We start from the raw sequence: 22,738 nt of genomic DNA, 5'->3' as shown, positions 1-22,738 counted from the left end.
TGAATGCCCACCTAACCCTGTCATGCTGCTCTCTCCTGATCCGGTAGCGTAGCAGTAACCAACAAATCTCCCCACACCCCCAAAAAATCAAAAACTAGAAGTCAAGGAAGCCACCAAGGACAAATAATAAATGAAATCATTTAAAAGGATCCAGCAGAGCTGGGCATGGTGGTACATACCTGTAATCACAGCTACTTGGGAGACTGAGGCAGAACAATTTCAAGTTTAAGAACAAGCTGGGGGCCGGGGTTATAGCTCAGTGGTAGAGCGCTTCCCTGGCATGTGCGAAACACTGGGTTCAATTCTCAGCACTGCATACGAATAAGTAATACAAAGGTCCATTGACAGCCCTGGCCTTATCCCTAGTACTGCTCACTACAAGGATCCATTAGAGACAAAATAGCAGTCAGGGAGGTAGAAGCACAATGAGTTGCATCTAGTAGCCAGAGCTGCCTCTCAGAACCCCATAAAGAGATTTAATAGTGAACCAAGTGGCTGGGAGGTCTAATAAGACAGGAACCAAGGACTGTCCAATTTGGCAAAATAGAAGTTCCTTCTGACTGTAACTAGGGCAGTCAAGGGGAAAAATGTGGGCCCAGGGTACAAAAGAACAAATGAATACAACAAGCGACACGTAGCTGGATAAGCAAACACTCCACTGTTCCACTGGTTTGTCCACAGTGCAAAGGGAAGTCAGCAACCACCATTTTAGAAGCTGGGCATCCTGTTTTTCCTGTCAGAGAATAACGGAGTTAAAGTCATGTGCAAGAGCCTCAAAAGCTCTCAAACTGCCAAACACGCATGTAAAGTTCCATTCTCAACCATGGAGTTGCTGTAGCTACTTCAATTTAGTCCCTACAGGAGTTTCAAACCTTCACCTTATCACACATCATTTAAACACCCAGTGTAGAAATCACTCCTCAGGCTTGAAGGTACATTTACTGTCCATGTATTTTATTTATTTATTTATTTATTTTTTGGTGGTGCTGGGGATTTGAACCCCAGGGCCTTGTGCTTGCGAGGCAAGCACTCTACCAACTGAGCTATATCCCCAGCCCTGTCCAAGTATTTTAGGTAAAAAACCCACTAAGCTTTCCTGAAACTAAGACTTGTTGGCATTTTCTTCCTATTTTTGCTTCAACTGTTACAAAGTATAATCAAATTAACTATGTGTCAACAGGCTCAGCTTAGATTCCTGGTGTCAAAATTCTCCTTGTACTTCTTTCATATGCAGGTTGCCGTTTCACCTTATGCTGCTAACGATTCTAATTTTCCTCAAAATTATTTCGCTCTGCTAAATCTTAAATGCAGAAATGTCTCGTCTATGGACGGCCAGACCTTAACACACGCAGCACACTCCAGTCATTCCTATACCCCATTCACCTCTGGGAACAAGCCATGCTCCCTGCTTCAGGGCAATACCCATGTATCTGCCTAAAACTCTTCTCTTTACCTGGTGAACTTGTTCCACCAGCAACTTATGTTCCAATGGCACCCTGCACTTTCTTTTTATAGCAATCTTCATAGTGATTATTAAAATAAAGATGATAAGACCTTTGTTTCATCACCTTTATTTTCCCTGTCCACTAAAAGGGGAAAAATCTAGGTACTTTAGGAGTTCTAAGAAATGTAGTTTTCTTGCAGTACTGAGATAAGAAATAGTTGAGTGGCAAACATTTTTAAATTTAGAAATTTATTCTGTTTAATCCACGAGCTTTATATAGCTTTAGTTTAAAAAAAAAAAAAAAAAAAAGAGAGAGAGAGAGAGAGAGAGAGAGAGAGAGAGAGAAACAAAAACAGTGAATCCAAGACACTATTTTCAAAGTCTGGGCCCTTCCAGCCTTCCAAATACAAGAGCTCTGAAAGCTGTATATACCAATCGGAAGAACAAGACAAAAATATGAATGGAGCTGAGACATCTTATAAAACAAAATTTTAGGCAACGGAGGGATCCTTCCTGGGACTATTTAACTGTTTTTACAAAAGAGGGGGAAAGAATGAAAAAAGAAAAACCCAAAAGAACAGAATAGAATGAAATTCCAGTGTTCCAAATCAACTTGTAACACATTAATATAAACCCAGTGTCCTGGCAAACAACATGCTTTCATTTCTGTCTCATCCTAGAGCTCGAATCCTGATCCATTTCAGCAGAGACTCCACAGGCAACAGGAAAGATTGTGGCATTGAAATGTTCACTTATACTTTTGTGGTAGTTCAACAGTGGTCTTATTTCTGGGAAAGCTTACAAACCATACAAGGTTGGAAGCATAACTTAAATGGGTGCTAAGACTCAAATGAGAAAAAGTAAAGAAAAGAGAAAAAAAAAAAAAGAGAAAAACAAAATAAAAAACAAACCTGTGGGAATAGCCAGGAGAGTTTAAAGGAACCATAAGAATGCCAACAATACTTAAACCCCCTTTTTTAAAAAAGGGATTTTTTTTTTGGCTTAAAATATTTCACTCTAAATGAATTTATGTCAGCTGTCAATGAAAGAATGTCACTAATACACTGTGGACACCTTTTGCAATGTAAATCCATGCCCTTTTTTTTTTTTTTTTAACATGGTGAACTTCAACCTAGCAATTATTACAACAAATGTTATAGTCTAAAGCTCAAACACATTTTAGCAATTTTGAAATTGAATCGAGTACAAACCAAATAAAATTTACATCATAACAAACATTTCCACCTAAGACTGAGGGGACACTTGAGCCTTCCGCATGGATCTCAGGGCTTTTTCTCGCAGGTGCTTTTCTAAGTCATCAAGGTTGTCTTCAGCTTCGCTTTCAGTCTCCTGAAAATCCAGAAGGTCACACTGTTAGGTCCTGAGACATGAGGGAGAAATACTGAATAAAGAGCAGAATTATGTGGCTGTACAACTCTGGATATACTAAAAATCATGAGCTGTACACTTAAATGAATTGGTCACATATGTGGTACATGAATTTTAAGTTATTCAGAAAAAATGGGGGCAGGGTTGGCTCAGTAGTAGAGTATACGCAGGCACCAGGTTCAATCCCCAGCACACAAAAAGTATTTAAAAAAAAAAAAGTAAAACTTTCTGGCAGCCACTTATGTTCCTTATCCTTGGTCCCACCAAATTCTTACTCTTGGCAGGTCACCAAGAAAATGAGTAACAGCTAGGGAATCAATTAGAAAAAATAAGTTAGCTACTTCTCAAAAACGGAATGATTTCACTAAGCTGTACACAAAGCAGAATGTAGTCAGAAGTACCTTCTTCGGCTCTGGTGCTGCCTCAGGTTCCTCCTGTGCTGATGTAGTTGTGGCAGCAGCAACGGCTGCAGGGGTCACAGGCACTGCAGCCGCTGCGGCCATAGCCTTTTCTTTCTTGTGTTTTTTGTGCTTCTTGTGTTTCTTATCCTTTTTGTGTTTCTTGTCCTTCTTTTTCTTCTTTTTCTTTCCGCCTCCTTCTTGATCTGAATTCTAGAAATCCAGAAAAATAACAGCAATCTGGTTAAAAACTGTGTCCACCGTACACTTTACTTCCTCAAGGGAACACCTAAATGGACAAATATCCAAATTTCAGAGGCTTCATGGTAGTAAAAAAAGGCCCCAAGGCCAACTGTCGCCAAGAAAGCTACTCTTAGAGATAGGAGACACACTGAAAGTAAAGATATACTCCACACATTCTAAGAATAGTAAATGTCTTTGAAGATGACAGATTCTTACAAATTTTCTCCAACTAACTTTAAGCCACGAGTCCAAATTTTAGGATTTAAGGTTCCTAAAGTTAAAACAAGTCGGGGGCTAACTACAGATGAGCTGGTTTCCAGCTCCTGAACTTGAAGACTAAACAGAAATATCAGGGGCTAGAACTGTGGCTTGGTAGTAGAGTACTTGCCTGCACCCATGAAGCCGTGGGTTTGATCCCTAGCACCACAGAAAGAAACAGAAATAAGGAATATCACTAAATCACCCACAACCCTTGCCTGACATGCAGGAGGTTTTTAATAAATGGCAACAGCTATAGACTAATAACATATCTGTGTGAAGTGCTATGTTTCTAGTCACTGTTTCACCTCACCTATCATTAAAAAGGAATGATTTGTTCCTCTTAACTGCACATACAGATACTTCTCAATGTATGATGGGTTGATGTCCTACTAAATGCTATAAGGCCACTGTAAGTTGAAAACATTCAAGGTGAAGAGGCACTTAATACATTGAACCTATTGAACATTATGGCTTAACCTTAGCCTAAACCTTGAACAAACTCAGAACACTGAATGGCCTACAGCTAGGCAAATAATCACTGTTTAGCATCTCATGTACCTTATTGAATAATATATTGAAAATGAAAAATACAATGACTGTTCTGATCACTAAGCTGGGAAGACCAATATCCAACATTCAAAGTGTGGTCTCTACTGAATGCCAGTGCTTCACATCACTGTGAACCCCAAAACCCTAAGTTCAATCATGATGCCAGAGATCTGTATACCAAATTAATATATGCAAAGACAGCTTCTGCTATAATCGAATCTCTCTCTCTCTCTTTTTTTTCTTTTCTTTTGGTGATAAGACTGAACCCTGGGCATTAAGCTATAGCCCCAACCCTATAAATTTTTACAATTGCATGTTTTTAAGCAATTACTTAAAACACCTCACAATCCAGCTGGCTTACACAATCAATTCTCACCACTGACTTTAATATAGAAACCTGTCCAAGATTAGATTTACGACCCACAAAGTAAGGAAAGAGTTTGAACTCTATAATATTTTAGTACTGATATTTTCTCTACTTCACAGTGACCAGACCCAAATTTATAAAAGATGTCCAAAAACAACTCAGATACAAACCCTGGCCGGTGATGGGCTTGGTGTTGGGCTTTTAGCCTTTTTGACCGGTACCGCTGGTGACCAGTTAGTTGAGGGTGACTGAGACTGGACAGGGGATGGAGGTGCTGGGGGCTTTTTAGCTGCTGGCTCAGGAGATCCAGAGACAGATCGGGAGGATGAGACCCTTCTTACGGACTGTGGGCTTGGTGAGGCAGCCCTAGATGCAGAAGACAAAATAAAATGCTTAGCACTGACAACAAACATCTATCCATAAGAAAAAATAATCAACTACAATATATAACTGGGTCAGATCTCAAACATTTCATAGCACTAGTTTAGTCTACTAGCACATTAAATTTACATCATCTAGGTCTTAAGCCCCACAATCCTCCATTGTTAATGATCCTTCCTACATGAAACGAGTAGTGCAAATTCTTTAGGTTTAAGATGGCTTTTACCAATGTTAAATACACATGGAAGAAATGCTCTATGCATCACTTCAGAACATACTCTTGGAAGCACACTGCTCAAAACCCCAATATACTAAGAGCTAAACAAAAACCTGTGACATCTAATTTATGCTGTAAGAAACTATCCTGAAATGAAAAAGGATTTGTGAATAGTACTCAACGATGCCTTAATAGTTTGTATTCACAGCTTACTCCTTTCTATAGCTTCTCAATTTGGGGTGTGGGGGGAGGATTTCCACATATAAAAAGCTATGCAACTAAATATTCCTAACCAAAAAGCATAGAATATTTTTACTTTTTTGTCTTTTTAGGTTCTGGAGTCCTGGAGACTCTCCTAATGGGCCTAGTACTTGGAGATGGGGACTGCCTTCTTTGGGGTGACGCTGATGCTCCTCGTCGAACAGGTGGAGGACTTGAGGATGTCTGAGGAGCTCGAGGCCGTGGTGAGGGAGAATGCCGTTTGTTTGGTTGTGGTGACCGGGCCTCCCGGGCAGAGCGGCTTGGAGAAGATCCTTTCCTATGCTTTGATGATAAAGAAGGCGATCGTCTCTTGGTGACTGGGGAGCTCCTCTGTTTGGGAGGAGGAGAATGGGAGACCCGGCGCTTTGGTGGTGGAGATGGAGATGCCCGTCGTTTAGGAGGGGGTGGGGGGGAGGCTGTTCTTCTCTTTGGAGGCGGAGAAGGAGAGTATCTCCTCTGTATTGGAGGAGAGTATCTTCTTGGGGAAGGTGAGCGCCGACGAGGGGGAGGAGAAGGAGTCCTAGGAGAAACACACACCAGTAAACGACAAGGTCCAACAGATCAGGAAATCGAAAGGGGCAGGGGGAATAACCAGTAGTTACTATCTCCCTATAGTTATTAGCACTGGGCAGAAAATGTATTTGTAAGTGGACATGCTATACCTTAGTGTCATTTAAAGTAAAAACATTAGCGAAATTTCTGTTCTCATGTCTACTGTTATCTCTTGATTTCTCCTGCTTCATGAAGAAATCTGTAATTTTCAGGAAGAATTTAAATATGTCAAGCCACTTTATACAATACACATGAAATCAATTATTTCTTGAGAAAAGAACCTTTGCACTGCTTAGAGGTCACTGAACATCGTTCTCACCACGTGACTAGGTAACTCCATTAGCAGGACTGTCTGATAGCCATATTACTCAGAAGTCTGCTTTTTTAAAGCGTTCTCCTGTGTTATGTTCTGTTCTGAACTGGATCCTGGATTCTGTACTAATAATCAGAGTTACTGCACAAACTTTAAAGATACCTCTACCTCCCTAAAAAGACACAGTCCCCATTTTCTGTATCAAAAAGAACACTTTTCGGTTTGTGGTCTATTGCTAGGCAGAGGTATCTTTGTGAACGCCCAGCCTGGTCTTCCTCTTAATGCTTCACTTCTATACAATCTTAATATGCCTCTTAGAAATTATACTTGTAAGACTGAACATTCAGGTCCAACTGTGTAATTTACTCTTGGTTCCTTTAGACTGAAATAAAAATAAATTCTCGCCCAAAATCAGGTTAACAATTTTGAGGGCAATGTGACAGAGTGCAGATTAACTGTAGCACCTGGTATAGTTACTCCGACCTGTAACTTCCTCATCTAAAAAGGGGGAATATCTTTTACCAAGCAAGGTTACCTTGAGGACTACAGGTAAACTAAAGTACCTAACATTTTGCCTGTCACATAACTGAAGAGTGGTAGCCAGCCATTATATCGCTTGTTAGTGTTTGAGTAATGTCATTAAAATGTTTTTTTCCTAATTTTTATTTTAAAGTGACTTTAGATTTACAGAAGAGTCACAAAATAAGTGAAAATCTGCTACAATGTTAACATCTTATGTAACTATAAAAAATTAACAAAATCATAAAACTACCTCAATACTAACTTCATGGTACCTAAATCCAATAATTCCCTTGTTTCCCACTAATGAATGTCCTTTTTCTGTTCCAGGATTCTAGATCTCCTTAGTTCCCACCAGTCTTGCTGTTGCTGAGGCTGGCTTTGAATTCGTGATCCTCCTGCCTCAGCCTCCCAAGCCACTGGGATTACTGGCTTGTGCCATCATGCCTGGCAGACTGACATTTTTGAGTAATTATTTAAGTCTGGTGTGTAGAGTGCCCAGAGGCACTCTACCCCTGAGCTACACCCCCAGCCCTTTTTATTTTGTTAAGTTGCCAAGACTGGCAACTTAATCCTTCTGCCTCAGTCTTCCAACCTACTGGGATCACAGGTGTGTGAGACCACCTCTGGCTAGTTACTTACTTTGTAGAATGACCTTCAATTTGGGTTTGTATGACATTTCCTAACAAATTAGACTATGGTCCTGCATAACTGGTCAGTAGTATTACAGGTGTATCCAGAAGACACATGCCACCAATGTGTATTAATGAGGATGCCAACTTTGATTAAAGAGGCATTTGCTCAGGTTCTATATGTAAAGTTAATATTTTCTCTTTGTAATAACTTCATGCCACCTTTAAATGAATATCTTTATTGAAATCTCACCATGTAAAGTATTAAATTCAATGGTTTCAGTTTATTCATAAAATCGTACTCCACTGACATTTCCCATTCCACCCCATTCCTTAAACCCTGTTTTACTTTCTGTATTTGTGTGTTCCAGGCTTTTCATATAAATGGAATCATAAAACATGTCTCTTACGACTGGCTAAGCAATTCCATTCTAACAAGCTATTTCCGCATTATAAACATTCTGAGGCACTCCACTAGCGTATCTGACAAAGTACCTTCGCCGTGGCGGTGGTGTGGGAGATCTGCGCCGCCGAGGAGGAGGAGCAGGAGAAGGAGAGCGTCGCCTTCTGGTGGGTGGTGGGGAGGGACTTCTCCTCCGTCTACCACTAAAGCAAAGATGATCTGCAGTTAATTTGGAGTCAGTGGCATTATAATAAAGTGCCCAGAAGACATAACTTTCATTAGCTCAAGGGATAACACTGGTTACTACATGTTCCGGAGCAGTGTTTTTCAAACATCAGTGTTTCATTTGTAGTAAGGGCAAATATTGAATTGTGAACTATGCTTCAGATATAAAAAGATGTGCTCTAGGTTACAACATAAAATATTCATAACATGACACAGGTTGGAAAAATGTTTGCAAAAACTGTTTCAGAGTGCTCCTTTTAATTGGGATGCACAAAATAATCCTTTGTGAAATACAACTGTGGGATTTATGCTCACAAGGAATGGGCTAAATAAAACCAGGTGTTTGCTGAAAAAGATCTCCAGGTGATTTTCATTCCTTGTTAGGCACTACTTCTTTACAACTCCCCAATAAGGCATGGCTTAAGACCCAGATTCAGGGATCACTACTCTCAGTTCTTAATTTAAAAAAATATATCCCCTGTTCAAGAGTAGTACACTACTATCTAACAACACTATCCCAAGGACAAAAACTGCCTAAGCACTAAAGCTATACTGGGTTAAAATCTAAAATTTTAGATTTGTGTGGTTAAAATGCAATTGAGAATCACATAAACCTTAATTTTGAGCTCTGTTACAGTTAACCAATGCAAAATGGCACACATGAAAACTAAAAATATAGCAAGTAACAGCTATCTTTAAAAGACATAATAAAATATATTCCAGAAAGCAAGTTTGTCTTTTTTTTTAGTCAATGTATACATACATACAAAATTGTCTAAGTAATTAGTTCTTAAATTTTTTGTTTAGGGTAGGATTGAGGTTTCTTATAAATCTGTAATTAGATTCTAAAGTTTATTAGGTCTTGATTCTCCTTAATAGGAAAAAATCCTGAAATTCATTATTAAATTTAATTTCCAATTTAAAATTTGCTTATGGTTTGAAGGGACTAACACTTTACATATAAAATAGTCAAACCAGGCTATGTCTCCTCTCCCAAAATATGACACTGAAGGACAATTCCAAGTAATTATTCTTTCATCTCTAAATCCTAGACAGCTGAAGGTAGATGAACTGATTGCAACATTGGGAACTGAATTCAGGGGTGCTCTACCACTGAATTCTATCTCTAGCCCTTTTCATTTTATTGTGAGAGAGGGTCTTTACGTTTCTCAGGCTGACCTCAATGTACTCTGGTAAGTAATATTACTATTATTAGTAGTATTAGGGGTGGTTTCACATACCTGTAATCCCAGCAACTTGGGGGGCTGACGTAGGAGAACCCCAAGTCCAAGGTCAGCTTTGGCAACCTAAGACCCTACCTTGAAATAAAAAATACAAAGGCCTCCAACCTCCTGAGTAGATGGGATTCCAGGTGTGCGAAACCACGTCCAGCTAAAATATCTTTTTTTCCCCAGAACAAAACAAGATCATACTAGATCAAGGAATAAACATTAGTTTTGAGTGTACTGTTGTGAGGACTCTCTTTCCAGAACAGAAAGTAGGTTCGTAATGGAGGAATCCTACTACTAACTTAATTCTTTAAAACAATTTTTATTAATTGTGCTAGCAATGTCACAGAAGCCACAAATCACTATAGGTAGTAAAATATTTTACATCCAATCTTCTTTCTTTAGATTTTTCTATCAATAAAGTTTCCTCTATAGCAGAAATTTATCTTGCTTTTGCTCCATCCAAAACACTCTTTATTAATGAGATTACCTAAAATAACCCATCTTTCAAAGTCTGAGGTGTATAAAGAGTACACTCAGACAAATTTCACCAAGAATAAATACAGGATGAGCATCCCTTATCTGAAAACAGCTTCAAAATCTGAAACTGAGTACCTTGTGGTACTAGAAAAGTTTTGAACTTCACATTTTTGGATTGAAAATGTTCAACTGGTAAAGTCTATGCAAATAGTGCAAAATCAGAAACCCCTCTAGTCCCACGCATTTTGCATAAGGATATCCAATCTGTACTTAGAAATTCAATGGTAACTAAGGACCCCAAAAGCAGAACACTGGTTCAGATAGAATATTATGACATCACTTTATGATCCTAAGGAACTCACTTTGCCATATTCAGGCCTTTATGTTCTTAGATTTTTCTATATGATTTGATTCTCTAAAATATTATAATTTTGTGGTCACGTAAACACTGATAATCAGTTATGTGATCTACCTTTCTACTTCTGGAAACTGAACACAGCCAAGTCTTACATTAACTTTTAGTATTTTTAGCTTCTCCCTAAGTTTTTCTTGCTTCAAGTCACTACAAAGTCCCTCCACCACTAAATCTGAGGTATTATCCTATCTCTTAGAAAACACCCATATATTGCCAAAACTGTGTGCGCCTTGATTGAAACTACCACCAAAGAGTGGTAACCAGATATTCAAAATTTAAATTCAGGTACAATTCCAACATTCATCTCTCATGTTAAAAAAGAAAACCACACCTAAAACAGCTTAGTAACTTTTCCACAGTGCACTACATATCTAAGAACAGGATATGGTCACCTAAATAGGAATTTAAGTCACTAAACTTTTGGTATGTGCTCCTAATTTACAAAGCAGCGTCTAACCAACCTTTTAGTCACTGGCGATTGCCATCGCTTTCCCATCTGCATCCTGAGAGCAGTGGAGAAAAAAAAATGTCAAGAATTCCATTCACTAAATTATTTACTTTGATGGAGTTAACCCCTGCTGAAGGAGACATTTTAAAAAAATGTTCAGGAATTAATGCTACGATTTAACTTGTTTATTCTTCTAGTCATGCCTATGTATGATACAGTGACTCATAACTTACCCAGTTCTTATTAAATATTAGTTACTACCAATGAAGGTGGGGGTCCCCAAAACCTAAATTTCAAACAAAATCCAACCACCTCCTCAAAGTTGTTGAAATGAAGTCTGAACCAAATTCTAAAGTAATCCCACAGCCCACCCTTAAATCATGAACTTTCATCACAGCTACAGAACATCAGGGAAGACCATTCAAGAGAAGTTGTTACCGAGGGGAAGTCTCTTTCTGGCGCTTTCGTGGTGAAGGAGAGGCACTCCGAGAAGGGGAATGTCTCCGCCGCCTGCCTACCTCACCATTCTTTACGTGGGATCTCTTGGGTTGCTCATCTTCTGAGGAGGAGGAGGAGCCAGAGTCTATAATTACACAGTAAAAGAAAAAAATTATACTAGGCCTGTGCTTAAAAGAGCTTGCCTAGGTTTTCTGAATCTAGGGTAAGCAAGCATATAGATACATTCTGTGTCAGACGATATCAACATACACTCAATGACTTCAAAGACAGGCCTAGAGTATTCATCATCATATAAATCAGAAAGACAAATCATTTCCATAGTGCACAATCCGATCAAAACTACAAATGTGTCTCTTAAGAAGTGATTTGGGGCTGGGGTTGTAGCTCAGAGGCAGAGCACTTCACAGCATATGTGAGGCACTGGGCTGATCCTCAGCACCACATAAAAATAAATAAAGCTATTTTTAAAAGTTGTGATTTTCCACAGACAATAAATTGATTCTTGTTACTCAAAGCACTTAATGCCAACTGTGGGATGGTTTTGTTTCCATTCTGTAAATGAAAAGCAAAGACAGTGCCTAGACTAAGTCACAAACACTATATAAACTAAAAATAATATAGCATCTGGCATTTAAAGAACCTGTTTCCATATGTATTTTTTAATCCGACAATTCTAATTACAGATATATAAGTATAACACACACACAAAAGGAAACCACAATAAAAAACCTTAATGTTCAACAAATAAGCAAACAGCTCAATAACTTATAGTACATACTTATAAAAAACACTGGCTGACTGGGGATAGTGATACATGCCTATAATCCCAGCTTCTCAGGAGGTTGAGGCAGGAGGATTGTAATCAGAGGGGGAGTCTTGGCAATTTAGGGAGATCCTGTCCCAAAATAAAAAGGACTGGGGATGTGGTCAGAGGTAGAACGCTTTCTCAACAATTTTAAGGCCATACAAACTAAAACCAAAACACTACAGGTAGCAAAAGAATGAAGCAGACTCAAAGACTACAAGGATCCAGATGTACACCAGGCCACCCTCTCTTTTTAAGCCAAAGATGTCTACACATGCACAAAAACATTCTGAGTAAGTTTTGGTGGTAAGACTGGGAAATTAAGAAAAAAATTATACTTCTCCAATTTTATACCTATTTTCTGCTGTACTACTACTTTTTACCTTTTGAGACAAGGTTCTGGTACGTTGCCCAGACTATGTTTGAACTCTTAATTACTCAGCCTTCTGAGTAGCTGGGATTACAGGCATAAGCTGCAGTGCCTGGCATCTATTATGTTACCACACTCTAAAGAGGATCTATTACCTTTTCTATTTGATTCAGTGCTGGGGATTGAACCCAGGTCTTTGCACATAGAAAGCACATCCTCTACCTAGCTATACTCTCAATCAGACCTATTACTTTACCACTGAGCTACATCCACAGCCCTTTTAATTTTTAGACGGGGTCTCAAAAGTTGACGAGGATGGCCTCGAACTTGTGATCATCGTGCTCAGCCTCCCAAGTTGCTGGGATTATAGGCATGCACCACCACACTGGGCCAAATCCATCGCTTTTATAACAACTTAAAAATTAAGTTTTAACAATGTACAACTGAGGGAGAAAGAGACAGACAACGCTGCTCCAAAAGGTTTTGATGAGAGCAAAAATTTTTAAGTACAATCACTACACACTAATGACTGTCTATTTCTGAAGTATATTTTTCTCAAAGAGAGAGAGGCAGGTAAAAAAAAAAAAAAAAAAAAAAAAAAAAAAATCAAAGTCAACAGCCATACCAGAAGAAGACTGCTGGTTCTGTCGTCTGTACTGGCGTCTCTGCTGCACAGAATCTGCTGCAGCCATTTTGCCACCTTTATCTTCTTCTGAAAGATGGATGCATTTAGAAAGTGCTTCTTTAGTCATGCATACAGATAGTCCGACATATTTCAATAGGAAAAGTTTCTCAAACTTTTAACTGGCTAGGTCAAGCAATACAGCTACTATTCAAAATAAACTTAGTTAAGCATTTATTACAGGTCAGGTTCGGTGCCGAGCATTTTACAAACTTTATTTCAGTTAATTGTAAAAAACCAAACCAAACCAAAACAAAACAAAAACCCTACATTATTCCCATCTCAGGGATGAAAAAATATGAGACCCAGAAGAATTAAATAAAACAAACAAAAAGTAGTTAATTGTCTGACTTGAGTCTTAGTTCTTCCCAAACCATATGCTGTATCATTAGTCATTCCCTTCTACCAGACGAAGGACCAGATTTGCAAAAAAGGCAAAAATCAGCTTTTAAAAAACCACTTACAAAACTTACCTGATTCAGATAACTCTACTTTTCTAGGCTTTGGTGCTGGTGAAGGTGACTCTCTTTTCTCAGTACTTTTATGTTTTGTCACTAAAAAATAAGTGGGAAAAAAGCTTTCAATAAAAAAGATAACATAAGAAACCTTAATGGTACAAAGTATAGCTATGACTATTAACGAAAAGAATATACTAAGAACTTATAAATTTCTGTAGGACCCTGTCATTATCTGAGATGAAGAGGAATTTTTAAATGTTTAATGAAAAGTCTGAAAAATTTCTACAAATTCCAAACTGTAAGATTCTCTCAAGAGAAACCCATTAGTTAAAAAAACTAATTAAATAAAAATAATAATAATAAAAAAATTCAGAGCTCCTGTAAAGTAGAACAAGATTTATGCTATATATAGTTTTCAAAATCAGGAAAGTAAACCTCTATATATGTTACTTGAGCCCCACAACTAACACATACACATTCAACTTTGGAGATCTCATTAATATAAAAGCTTTCAAAAAACCAGTATAGTTGGGAGGTTCAAAAAAGCAATAGATGATAAATTAAGAAATAAGACTAATTAAAGTCTGGCTGAAAAAGACACTTGGGTCTGGAAATGAGAAATGAATGGCCACCCAATAGGCTAAGGGCTCTTTATGTAGCATAAAATCTTCACAATTACAAAAATTATCAAATACTAAGATTATACTAAGATTGGAGGAAACTTTCCAAAGAATTAGGAAAAAGAGAAAACACAAAACCAGCTCTATACCTAAAGTAGTAGGCGATCTATGAATTATCCAATGAACTTTTACCAACATTGTGGAAAATTATGAAAACTACCTTTTGTAAAGTTGCTGCATTATACATACTGTTAAGCAATGCTGCTATTATCACATCCTCTCTACTCCTCTGTTCCACTTTAAAAAGGAAACTTGAGGCTCGAGGTAACTTCACAAGTTAGAGACAATTTATGTGAGCTAGAGTATGAACCCAAGATTGTCTTTTCAAGACATCAGGACTCCTATTTCTGCTTAAAATATCCATCCACGCTACAACCAAAATCATAAGTATATATAGACATAATCACTGAATTACCAGATAAACTTGAAACACCATTTGATAAAATCCCTCTAAGAAATAAACCTATAGACAATATGATCCCCTCAGGATTCTTAACTCGTTTTATGTGATGAATGCAATCACCATGGGATGTTTGACCCAGAATGCCACTACATCTAAGACACATGTTTAGAATTCTGTAATGGCTCACTTCAAGGGGCAATAACTTAGAGAACTAGTTATATAACAGTAATCTAGCTTTTTAAAGCCAAACTAGAAATTACCCCTCTCGATCAGAATTTTATTAATGATTATATCTAATAAGCCATGTGGACTGACTACTGAATTGGGAAAAGAATGGTTAGCACCTAATCAGTTATCATGTATTATGGGAGGAAGGATGGAAAAAGTGTATCAAAACTTGTATTTTAAAAAACGCAAAGAAATTTTAACTACTAAATTCAAAGAATAGTTACTATTTGGAGGCTATGTTCTAGTCCACATACTCCACTTTTAAGTATCAGTTAATCCTCAATTCCTGAACTTATTATTAAAGGAATTTAGTTATCCATAAAGCCACATGACCAAGTAACCACCCTGGAAAAAAACTTGGTTTCAAAACTTGTTTTGGAAATGAGTTGGCTGGATGTAAGAATGCATTTTTCTCAAGATAACATTTAAAATGTGGTTGTTTGCAAGAGGGTGGGGAAATGCCTGCTCACTAAATAGTACAACTAAACTAACATTGTTGCCCCTACTGGAAATAAGACATTTGGAGTCCAACTCATTCTCTTATTAATGACTTGGCTAACTAAAATCCTGTTAAATTGTTAATATTTATATCATCAGGTATCTACTCCTATCTGGTATGATTGAATCACAGCAGCATCAATATTATAAATAATAATATTCTAGGTTTTTTTTTTTAGATTTTTATACCATCTACTTTGCTATGTCAATGATGTTTTACCCTAAGTATCCAAGAAGCAAAATCATTCTACCATGAAGACAAAAATCTAAGAGGCAACTCTAAAACTGGAATTTTAAATTTACTTCACCAGTTCTATTAATTATTAATTTCTCAGACTTACCCAAATGATCACTTCTAAAGTCACTCTGTAGCCAGAAATAGTAAAATAACCATTAAATGTCTACAGAGTATAACTCTGATGTCTAAATTGATTTAAATAAACTCAAATTACCATCCCCGCAGGCATAAATAGACCTTGTCAAGATTACCTCACTGAATAAAGCATTATTTTATGTATTAAGATAATTCCAATTTACCCATGACAAGCCACTGATCATAAAACGTTTCTCTAAGACCCCTTCAGATGAAACTCTATATATTTAACTCCAAATAATTTACCCTCAATTCCCCAAAACACTTTTCCTTGCTTCCTCTCACTTCACGGACCCCCAATAACAACAGCAGGGAACCAGGGCCCTGATTACTGACTGCTACATGAAATACAAATGTGAACTCCATTACATTTCAATGGTATCACTGCTCTAATTATCCACAGAAACTGAAATGAAGGAATGATACAGAAGCTGAATAAATTCATCCTGCCCTCCATCTCCTTCCTTCAGCAATCAAAGAGGCATATGGGAGTAGGAAAGTTGGGCAAAGTATTTATTACTTAACTGGAAATGAAAACTTAAACTGTTTTCCTGGTTGGCTGACTCGACCATGTCATTTAACTTGAGAACCTGTTTAGATGGCCATCACTAACTCACATTTCATCACTAACTCACATCTCCTAACTCACATTTCATCAGAGGATGGGAATTATTTTAATACAGAATAAAAGCTTATTTCCAAGCAGCTTAAACCAATATTCATTTTCAGCGGGCATAATAAGGAAGCCTCTGACAACGGTGCCCACAATGTCTGGTTTGCCTGCATTCTATTTGGACCAGTAGGCCCTGTTCCAGAAACCAAAGGAAAACAACCAGTCCCTTGTCCTCCACTAAGACTTACTTCTTGTCTCTCCCACGCATGTATTCACTGTGTCTTGTCTGCAAAAAGCCTATGCCAAAACACAGGAGGACAGCACCTGTGCGCACCTTCAAAAAGGTAACTGATAATTCTTAATTATCCTATTTTAACCAGGACTTAGTCTCGTTCAGTCCTTTTATAACTCTTTGGCTATATGATGTCAATGGAAAAACCATTAACTTGTTGTGCTTTAGCAAAGGAATAATAGGAATCATTTATATTCTTTCCCTAGAGAGCATTCTGGCTCCAAACAAAGAAAACTTTACACAAAAAGACAAAACAGGCCCGGGCAATAAGCATCAGATTTGGACACGGTAGCCAGAAATTACGGATAGACTGACATTTTCCCAATTCTGAACAAAAATATGGTGTTTATGCCCCCTCACACACTTTGACAACTACACTGCATTTATCAACTACACTGCATTTACTGTCACCAAAGTAACTTGATGTCAAAATCTGAAAATACTCTACACATTACTTTTTTGTGGACTGCCATTATTTGCTGATGCTCCTTCCACTCTGATAGTCTTAGTCTATGCCTGTGTTTTCATAGAAGTCAAAAAAATGTACAGCAAAATTAGCCTTTCTATATATCACCATCCTGCACAGTGTAGGGAGGTGATGTGATATCAAGCTACACCAGCAGGGCAGCCTACTAGAAACCCCGGGCTCATGAAATTCATTAACATACACAGTAAAATTTTTGTCCGTCCCATTTGTTTCTAACCTGAAATTTTTTCAATGTGATCAGAACCTTAGTATATGGTAACCCAGAAGATTGTTCCTTAATATCCAGTTGCTGTTCAATTCACAATAGCCAAGCTATGGAACCAACCTGCATGCCCTTTAAGAGATGAACGGATAAAGAAAATGTACATATACACAATGGAATATTACTCAGCCACAAAGAAGAATGAAATTATGGTAACTGTCAGTAAATGGACAGAATTGGAGGTTATCATGCTGAGTGAAATAAGTCAATCCCCCAACCCCCAAAGTCAAATGTTCTCTCTGATATGCAAATGCTCATTCACAACAGGAGGAGGGTAGGTTCACCAGACTGGGGGAGGGGGGTGGGATGGGGTGGAAGGAGAAGGGGTGGGAATGGGGAGACAGTAAAGTGAAATGGACATAACTTTCCTTTGTTCACATATAAATACGCGACCAGTGCAACTCCACACCATGCACAACCATAAGGACAAGAAGTTATATTCCATGTATGTACGATGTCAAAATACATTCTACTGTCATGTATAGCTAAAAAGAATTTTAAGAAATTCAATCACTGAAGGAGATTTTACAATCTTCCCCACCCTCCTTCTACTCGCCTTTTAGGCTGACTATATCATTCCAGCCCTAAGCATAATTCAAATGGATCCTAGAGTTTTGTATTTAATGCAAAAAGAACAAACCCCAACAAATCACAACCTTCACTCAGATTAAAACAGCCTTCTACTTGCCTGGCAGAAAAACAGATCATAAATTCCTCATAGAAATCTGGAGAAATAAAGCAAGGACAACACTCCAAAGAACCTTGCCTAGAGCCTAAATTTAAAAAACAAATCAGCTTTTAAAAGGACACCATGTCCTTCCCATGGGAGCACAGTGTGGCCCAAGAATTAAGGCAGAATACAAAGTTTTCAAATAAGATATCAAATTAAAAAAATCTTTTTTTTTTTTTGGGTGGTGCTGGGGATTGAACTCAGGGCCTTGGGCTTGTGACGCAAGCACTCTACCAACTGAGCTACACCCCTAGCCCTCAAATGAAAAATCTTTAGGGAAAAAGTTAACTGGTCTCAAGAGTAATAAAATGAACCCTGATCAGTCACAACACTTCAATTAGTTATTCCATTTCCAATAGCCCACAGCTAGTGATATATTTATTTCTCCAACTGCTCAATGCCAGAAGGCATTCCTGAAAACAAACTGTCTTTACATGAAACCTCTATTTCGACAAATTCCAAGAACTTAAAGCATGAAAGGGTAAGAACAAAAACTTAACCTATTAACAAATTTACAAAGAACATCACAAATTACTACCCAGCTACTCACACTTTGAGACCGAGTGGGAGACGTATGCTCTGAGTAGCCAGAGAGAGAACATAATGTTTTTGTGTTTGATTTTTACCTTTACCTGAAGTTCTCCCTGGGGACACAGACACACGACTTTTTCTTGTACGATTTGACTGCTGGGGTGTTGGGGAATGACGAGTTTTTGGTGGTGGAGTTGCTGGAGGTGATGGCCTGTGTCTTCTCCGTGGAGGACTCGCTGAAGGAGATAACCTACGAGTTTTTCGAGGGGGGCTAGATGTCCTCTTGGGAGGCTTCTTTGGTGGGGATCGGGAACGAGATGAAGAGGATGATGAGCTACTCCCAGACAAGGATGCTGATGAACGCCTTCTTCTGTGGAATAAAGTATTTATATTCACAAACTGCACACTTAATAAAGAATGACCTTATAGGTATGTATGATTTACATAAAAATATATCTACTTTTATCCAACTTTTGAGTTTATGTAGCTAAGTACACAAATGAGTCAAAAATAATGAGAAACAAAATAACCTAGGACAGGAAACAGCTAGTTCTAAGATTAAATAGAAATAACTTATTCTGATAAATGCTTCTGTTGGAGATGTCCCTCCAGTCATAAAACTTGTCAGGTTCAATAACCAACCAGCCACTTTCTTCCTTAGGATCAATACTGGTGTTTTGGAGTTTGCACACAAAATTGGACTGCAAAGTATTTTTCATTTAATAACACAAAGTAAGGCAACCTTTAAGTTGCATTAAAAAAAAAGTGCACAATTAGGAATTCATTTAGCTACATAAACTTAGAAGCAGGGCCTCTCGAATTCTGCGGCAAAATCTGTGGTAAGTTCTGTGCAATTATGTGTACCTGCAGAATTCACCTTTGGCAGAAGAATTCCTGAGAACCTGAAAAAAAGAAACCCTACCTTAAGTGTGAGATAAAAACTGGCTGAAAGGGAATCTTACACAATCTGCAAAATACTCTGACTGCTAAATGGCTTAGTAAGCACAATCAAAACATGCTATTTGCAAAACTCCAATTGCAAGAAATAGCTGTTTCCACTAATATTACACTAGAAAGCACCAGTATTCCATATGTGTTAAAGTGCAAGGCCTAAAATGAAAGACCAAATTTTACATCACTGGTCTCACCTCTAAGCAGTAACACCAATTCTGTAATTTTTAAGATTAGTAATAATTATTCCATACACCTTGAGAACTCACTGCTCAATATATACAAATATATATACACATACAGATATATATGTATCTATACTTACGTATATGTATGTGTGTTTCTGTGTGTATAGACCTATAAAAAAGCTGACTACAGAGATTACTTAACGTTATCCTTCTTTATTTCCAAGTTGATTTGGTTCCCTGAAAGAAACCTTATTTGGACATAAAAAAAATTCTATCCAGGGCTGGGGGAATGCAGCTTAGTGGTAGAGCATGTGCTTAGCATGCTTAAGACCCTGGGTTCAATCCCTAGAACCTAAAAACAAAACAAAATACCCCAACCTATCTGAAGTACAACCTGAAGTTTAGTCATCACAGTTCCTTTCAAAAACAGACAACATGTATTATTAAGAAGTCAGGAAAACTCTGCTAACAGTGTTCCAGGCCTCTACTTTGGACAGACCCAGTCAATCGTTTTGTTATTATTAAACTCAAAATCTAAAAATTTTACCCTTAGGCCTTTTTTAGGATTATTCAGGACAAAGAACACTGGCAGGGTTGGATTTATGCCTAATTTCTTAAATAGTCAAACAGCAAACTTCCAATATCAATGAAATGGGATTATGGGAATGTTTAATTTTTATTTGTTTGAACTGTTTACAGTTTATCCCATCACCTGTATAATGAGAAACAAAATGTTAAAAAATTAAAGCATAATAATGAATGGATTATTTTAAAACTGGTAAAAAGTAGCTTACTGGCCCCTGTACTCAGCTACTTTTCACAAGTTACAAGTCAAATGGAAGGTGACCAATTCTCTTACTTGGTAGAATTTCTTAGTAAAATCCTAAAGGGTAAGAATTTAAGTTTCGGCAAGAGGTGAATTTTTTTTTCCCTCCCAATACTGAAATAGACGTATTTCACAGCTCAAACAGCATTATGCTTCAAATGCAAGTGACTCTTTAGAAGACATCTAATATCACTTATGAGATCTTTCTTTTAGTAATAAGGATGATCCTGAAATTATTCTCGAAGATCATACTGAAGTGTCAAACACTCGACACTTTCAAATTAGAGCAACACTGACCGTCTCACTGGAGATCTACTCCTTCTGTGCCTTGGTGGAGGAGGCATTCGTCTTGGCGGAGTTCTTCTTCGAGGAGATGGCCGCCTTCTTGGGCTTGGCCGCCTTCGAGGTGAATATGATCTGTCATAACAGACAGAATTAGACCCTGAATAAATCTGGAGCAAAGAATTCCTCGACAATTTTTCCCAATAGCCACATTAAAAAAAATAAATAAATTTCGACTGCTATAATCTTTCATTCATATAGACTTTTATGGTACACAGAAAAAGTGTCTTCAAATTCTCCAAGTGTAAAAACAAAGAAAAACACCTGAACTAAACATTCTCACTACTTTAATATTGTTTACATGATTCTATCTGGGAAAACAGCACATACAACTTAAAAATCTATCCTGATCTTATGGCCTCTCCACTCACCTTGATCGGGACCTATGGCGCCGTCTTGGTCGCGTGTGAGAAGGAGACCGAGAACGCGTCCGTGATCTTGATTTGGATCGTGACCGAGATCTTGGTCTAGTCTTTTCCTTCTCCTTTTCTTTTTTGGAATTTTTTTCTGGAGAAGGTTCTTTAGGCTCTGGTATAGGTTCAGGCTTGGGAACTTTCAGGATGTCACTGTGGAAACAAAAGCTTATTTTTTTCCTCTTCTACTTGTTAAGTCAATAGGGCATAACAATGTCTTTTTTTAAAACAAGGTTTTTGAAGTTAGCAAAGACTTCTCTCTGGCCCCCCAAAATCTGTACCTATCAGTAGAACTCAATGAGCAACAATTTTTTTTTTCCTTTTCTTTCTTTTTTGGTGCTGGGGACTGAACCCAAGGGTGCTCTACCACTGAGCTACATCCCTAGCTGTTTTTATTTATCTTGAGACAGGATCTTGCTAAATTGTTGAGGACGGGCTTGAACTTGTGATCCTGATCCTTCTGCCTCATCACAAGTTGCTGGGATCACAGGCAGTGATTAATAATTCTAACCACAATTAAAAAAAAAAAAAAAAAAGAAAAAAGAAAAAACTGAAAGGTATTTACAATAGGTTGAGAAAAGAAATTATAGTATAAAAAACACACTGTAAAACAATGTACAATAAAACAACACAACCAACATATAGTGGTCACCTTTGGGGCATTTTCCTTATAACATGCAATTTCAACAAGCCAACAGTCATTTTAAAAATATAAAAGGCAAACATTTCTTCCATACTGGGGACTGAACCTATGACTAAGCACAACAGGAAAATGTACTACATCCCCAGTCCTTATTTTTATTTTGAGCATGATCTTGCTTGCTGAATTGTCCAGGCTCGCCTCAAATTTATGATCTTCTTGTGTTAGCCTCTAGTGTAGCTGGGATTACAGGCATGTGCCACCACAATGATCTATCTAGTATCAGAGATGTCATAATGGCAGGGACTATCAACAGTCTAAAACTGTGATTATTTATAAATGAACTTTTATGTACTTGCCTTGTAGATGTGGCCTCTTGTACTGAAGGTTCTTTTACTTTCACTGAAGGTTCTGGGAGCTCTGGAGTTTTTTCCTTCTTTTCTGGAGCAGGGGAAGGACTCCGGCTCTTGGTTCTGTGACGGGGAGATCGAGAATGACTGCGCTTTCTCTCTCTCCTGACAGGGGAAGATCGTCTTCTAGGGGAAGGAGATCTGGATTTGCGTCTAGGACGAAAGCAATTTTTTTAGGTTTTTGAATAACAAAGATTGGTAGAGGGTCAAAGGAAGAGAAGTTTAATCTTTTTAAGTTACACCTCTGTTGTCTCTGAGAAGTTCACAAGGAAACAAACAAGGCATTCTATCTGAGCTACTTAACAGGGAAAGGGCCAAGATAAAACCAGAAAAGCAAGCACACAAAAGACACCAATATTCTCAGGTATACC

The 22,738-nt window shown here is 37.9% G+C and overlaps 1 protein-coding gene across 14 annotated transcripts in view; it reads right to left on the bottom strand.

Moving 5' to 3' along the window:
- Positions 1–2,517: 2,517 nt before the first annotated feature.
- SRRM1 (serine and arginine repetitive matrix 1) overlaps positions 2,518–22,738 on the bottom strand; it is a 27,731-nt gene continuing 7,510 nt past the window's right edge. For 2 of the 14 annotated variants that reach the window (XM_079130478.1, XM_079130483.1), the window contains 13 exons: positions 22,317–22,520; positions 21,276–21,470; positions 20,860–20,979; positions 18,693–18,967; positions 13,516–13,596; positions 12,986–13,072; positions 11,165–11,309; positions 10,740–10,781; positions 8,022–8,132; positions 5,566–6,030; positions 4,822–5,017; positions 3,235–3,444; positions 2,518–2,794 (listed from right to left, as the gene is read on the bottom strand). In XM_079130478.1, coding sequence (XP_078986604.1) covers positions 2,690–2,794; positions 3,235–3,444; positions 4,822–5,017; positions 5,566–6,030; positions 8,022–8,132; positions 10,740–10,781; positions 11,165–11,309; positions 12,986–13,072; positions 13,516–13,596; positions 18,693–18,967; positions 20,860–20,979; positions 21,276–21,470; positions 22,317–22,520 — 2,236 coding nt within the window. In that variant the 3' untranslated portion in view covers positions 2,518–2,689. The remainder of the gene's footprint in view (positions 2,795–3,234; positions 3,445–4,821; positions 5,018–5,565; positions 6,031–8,021; positions 8,133–10,739; positions 10,782–11,164; positions 11,310–12,985; positions 13,073–13,515; positions 13,597–18,692; positions 18,968–20,859; positions 20,980–21,275; positions 21,471–22,316; positions 22,521–22,738) is intronic. The other 12 variants (XM_079130484.1, XM_079130485.1, XM_079130486.1 and 9 more) reach the window with 12 other exon arrangements.

The sequence above is a fragment of the Sciurus vulgaris genome (genome assembly GCF_902686455.1).
Source record: "Sciurus vulgaris genome assembly, chromosome: 1".
Classification (NCBI taxonomy): Eukaryota; Metazoa; Chordata; class Mammalia; order Rodentia; family Sciuridae; genus Sciurus; species Sciurus vulgaris.
This window is presented reverse-complemented; position numbering and strand designations above follow the sequence as displayed.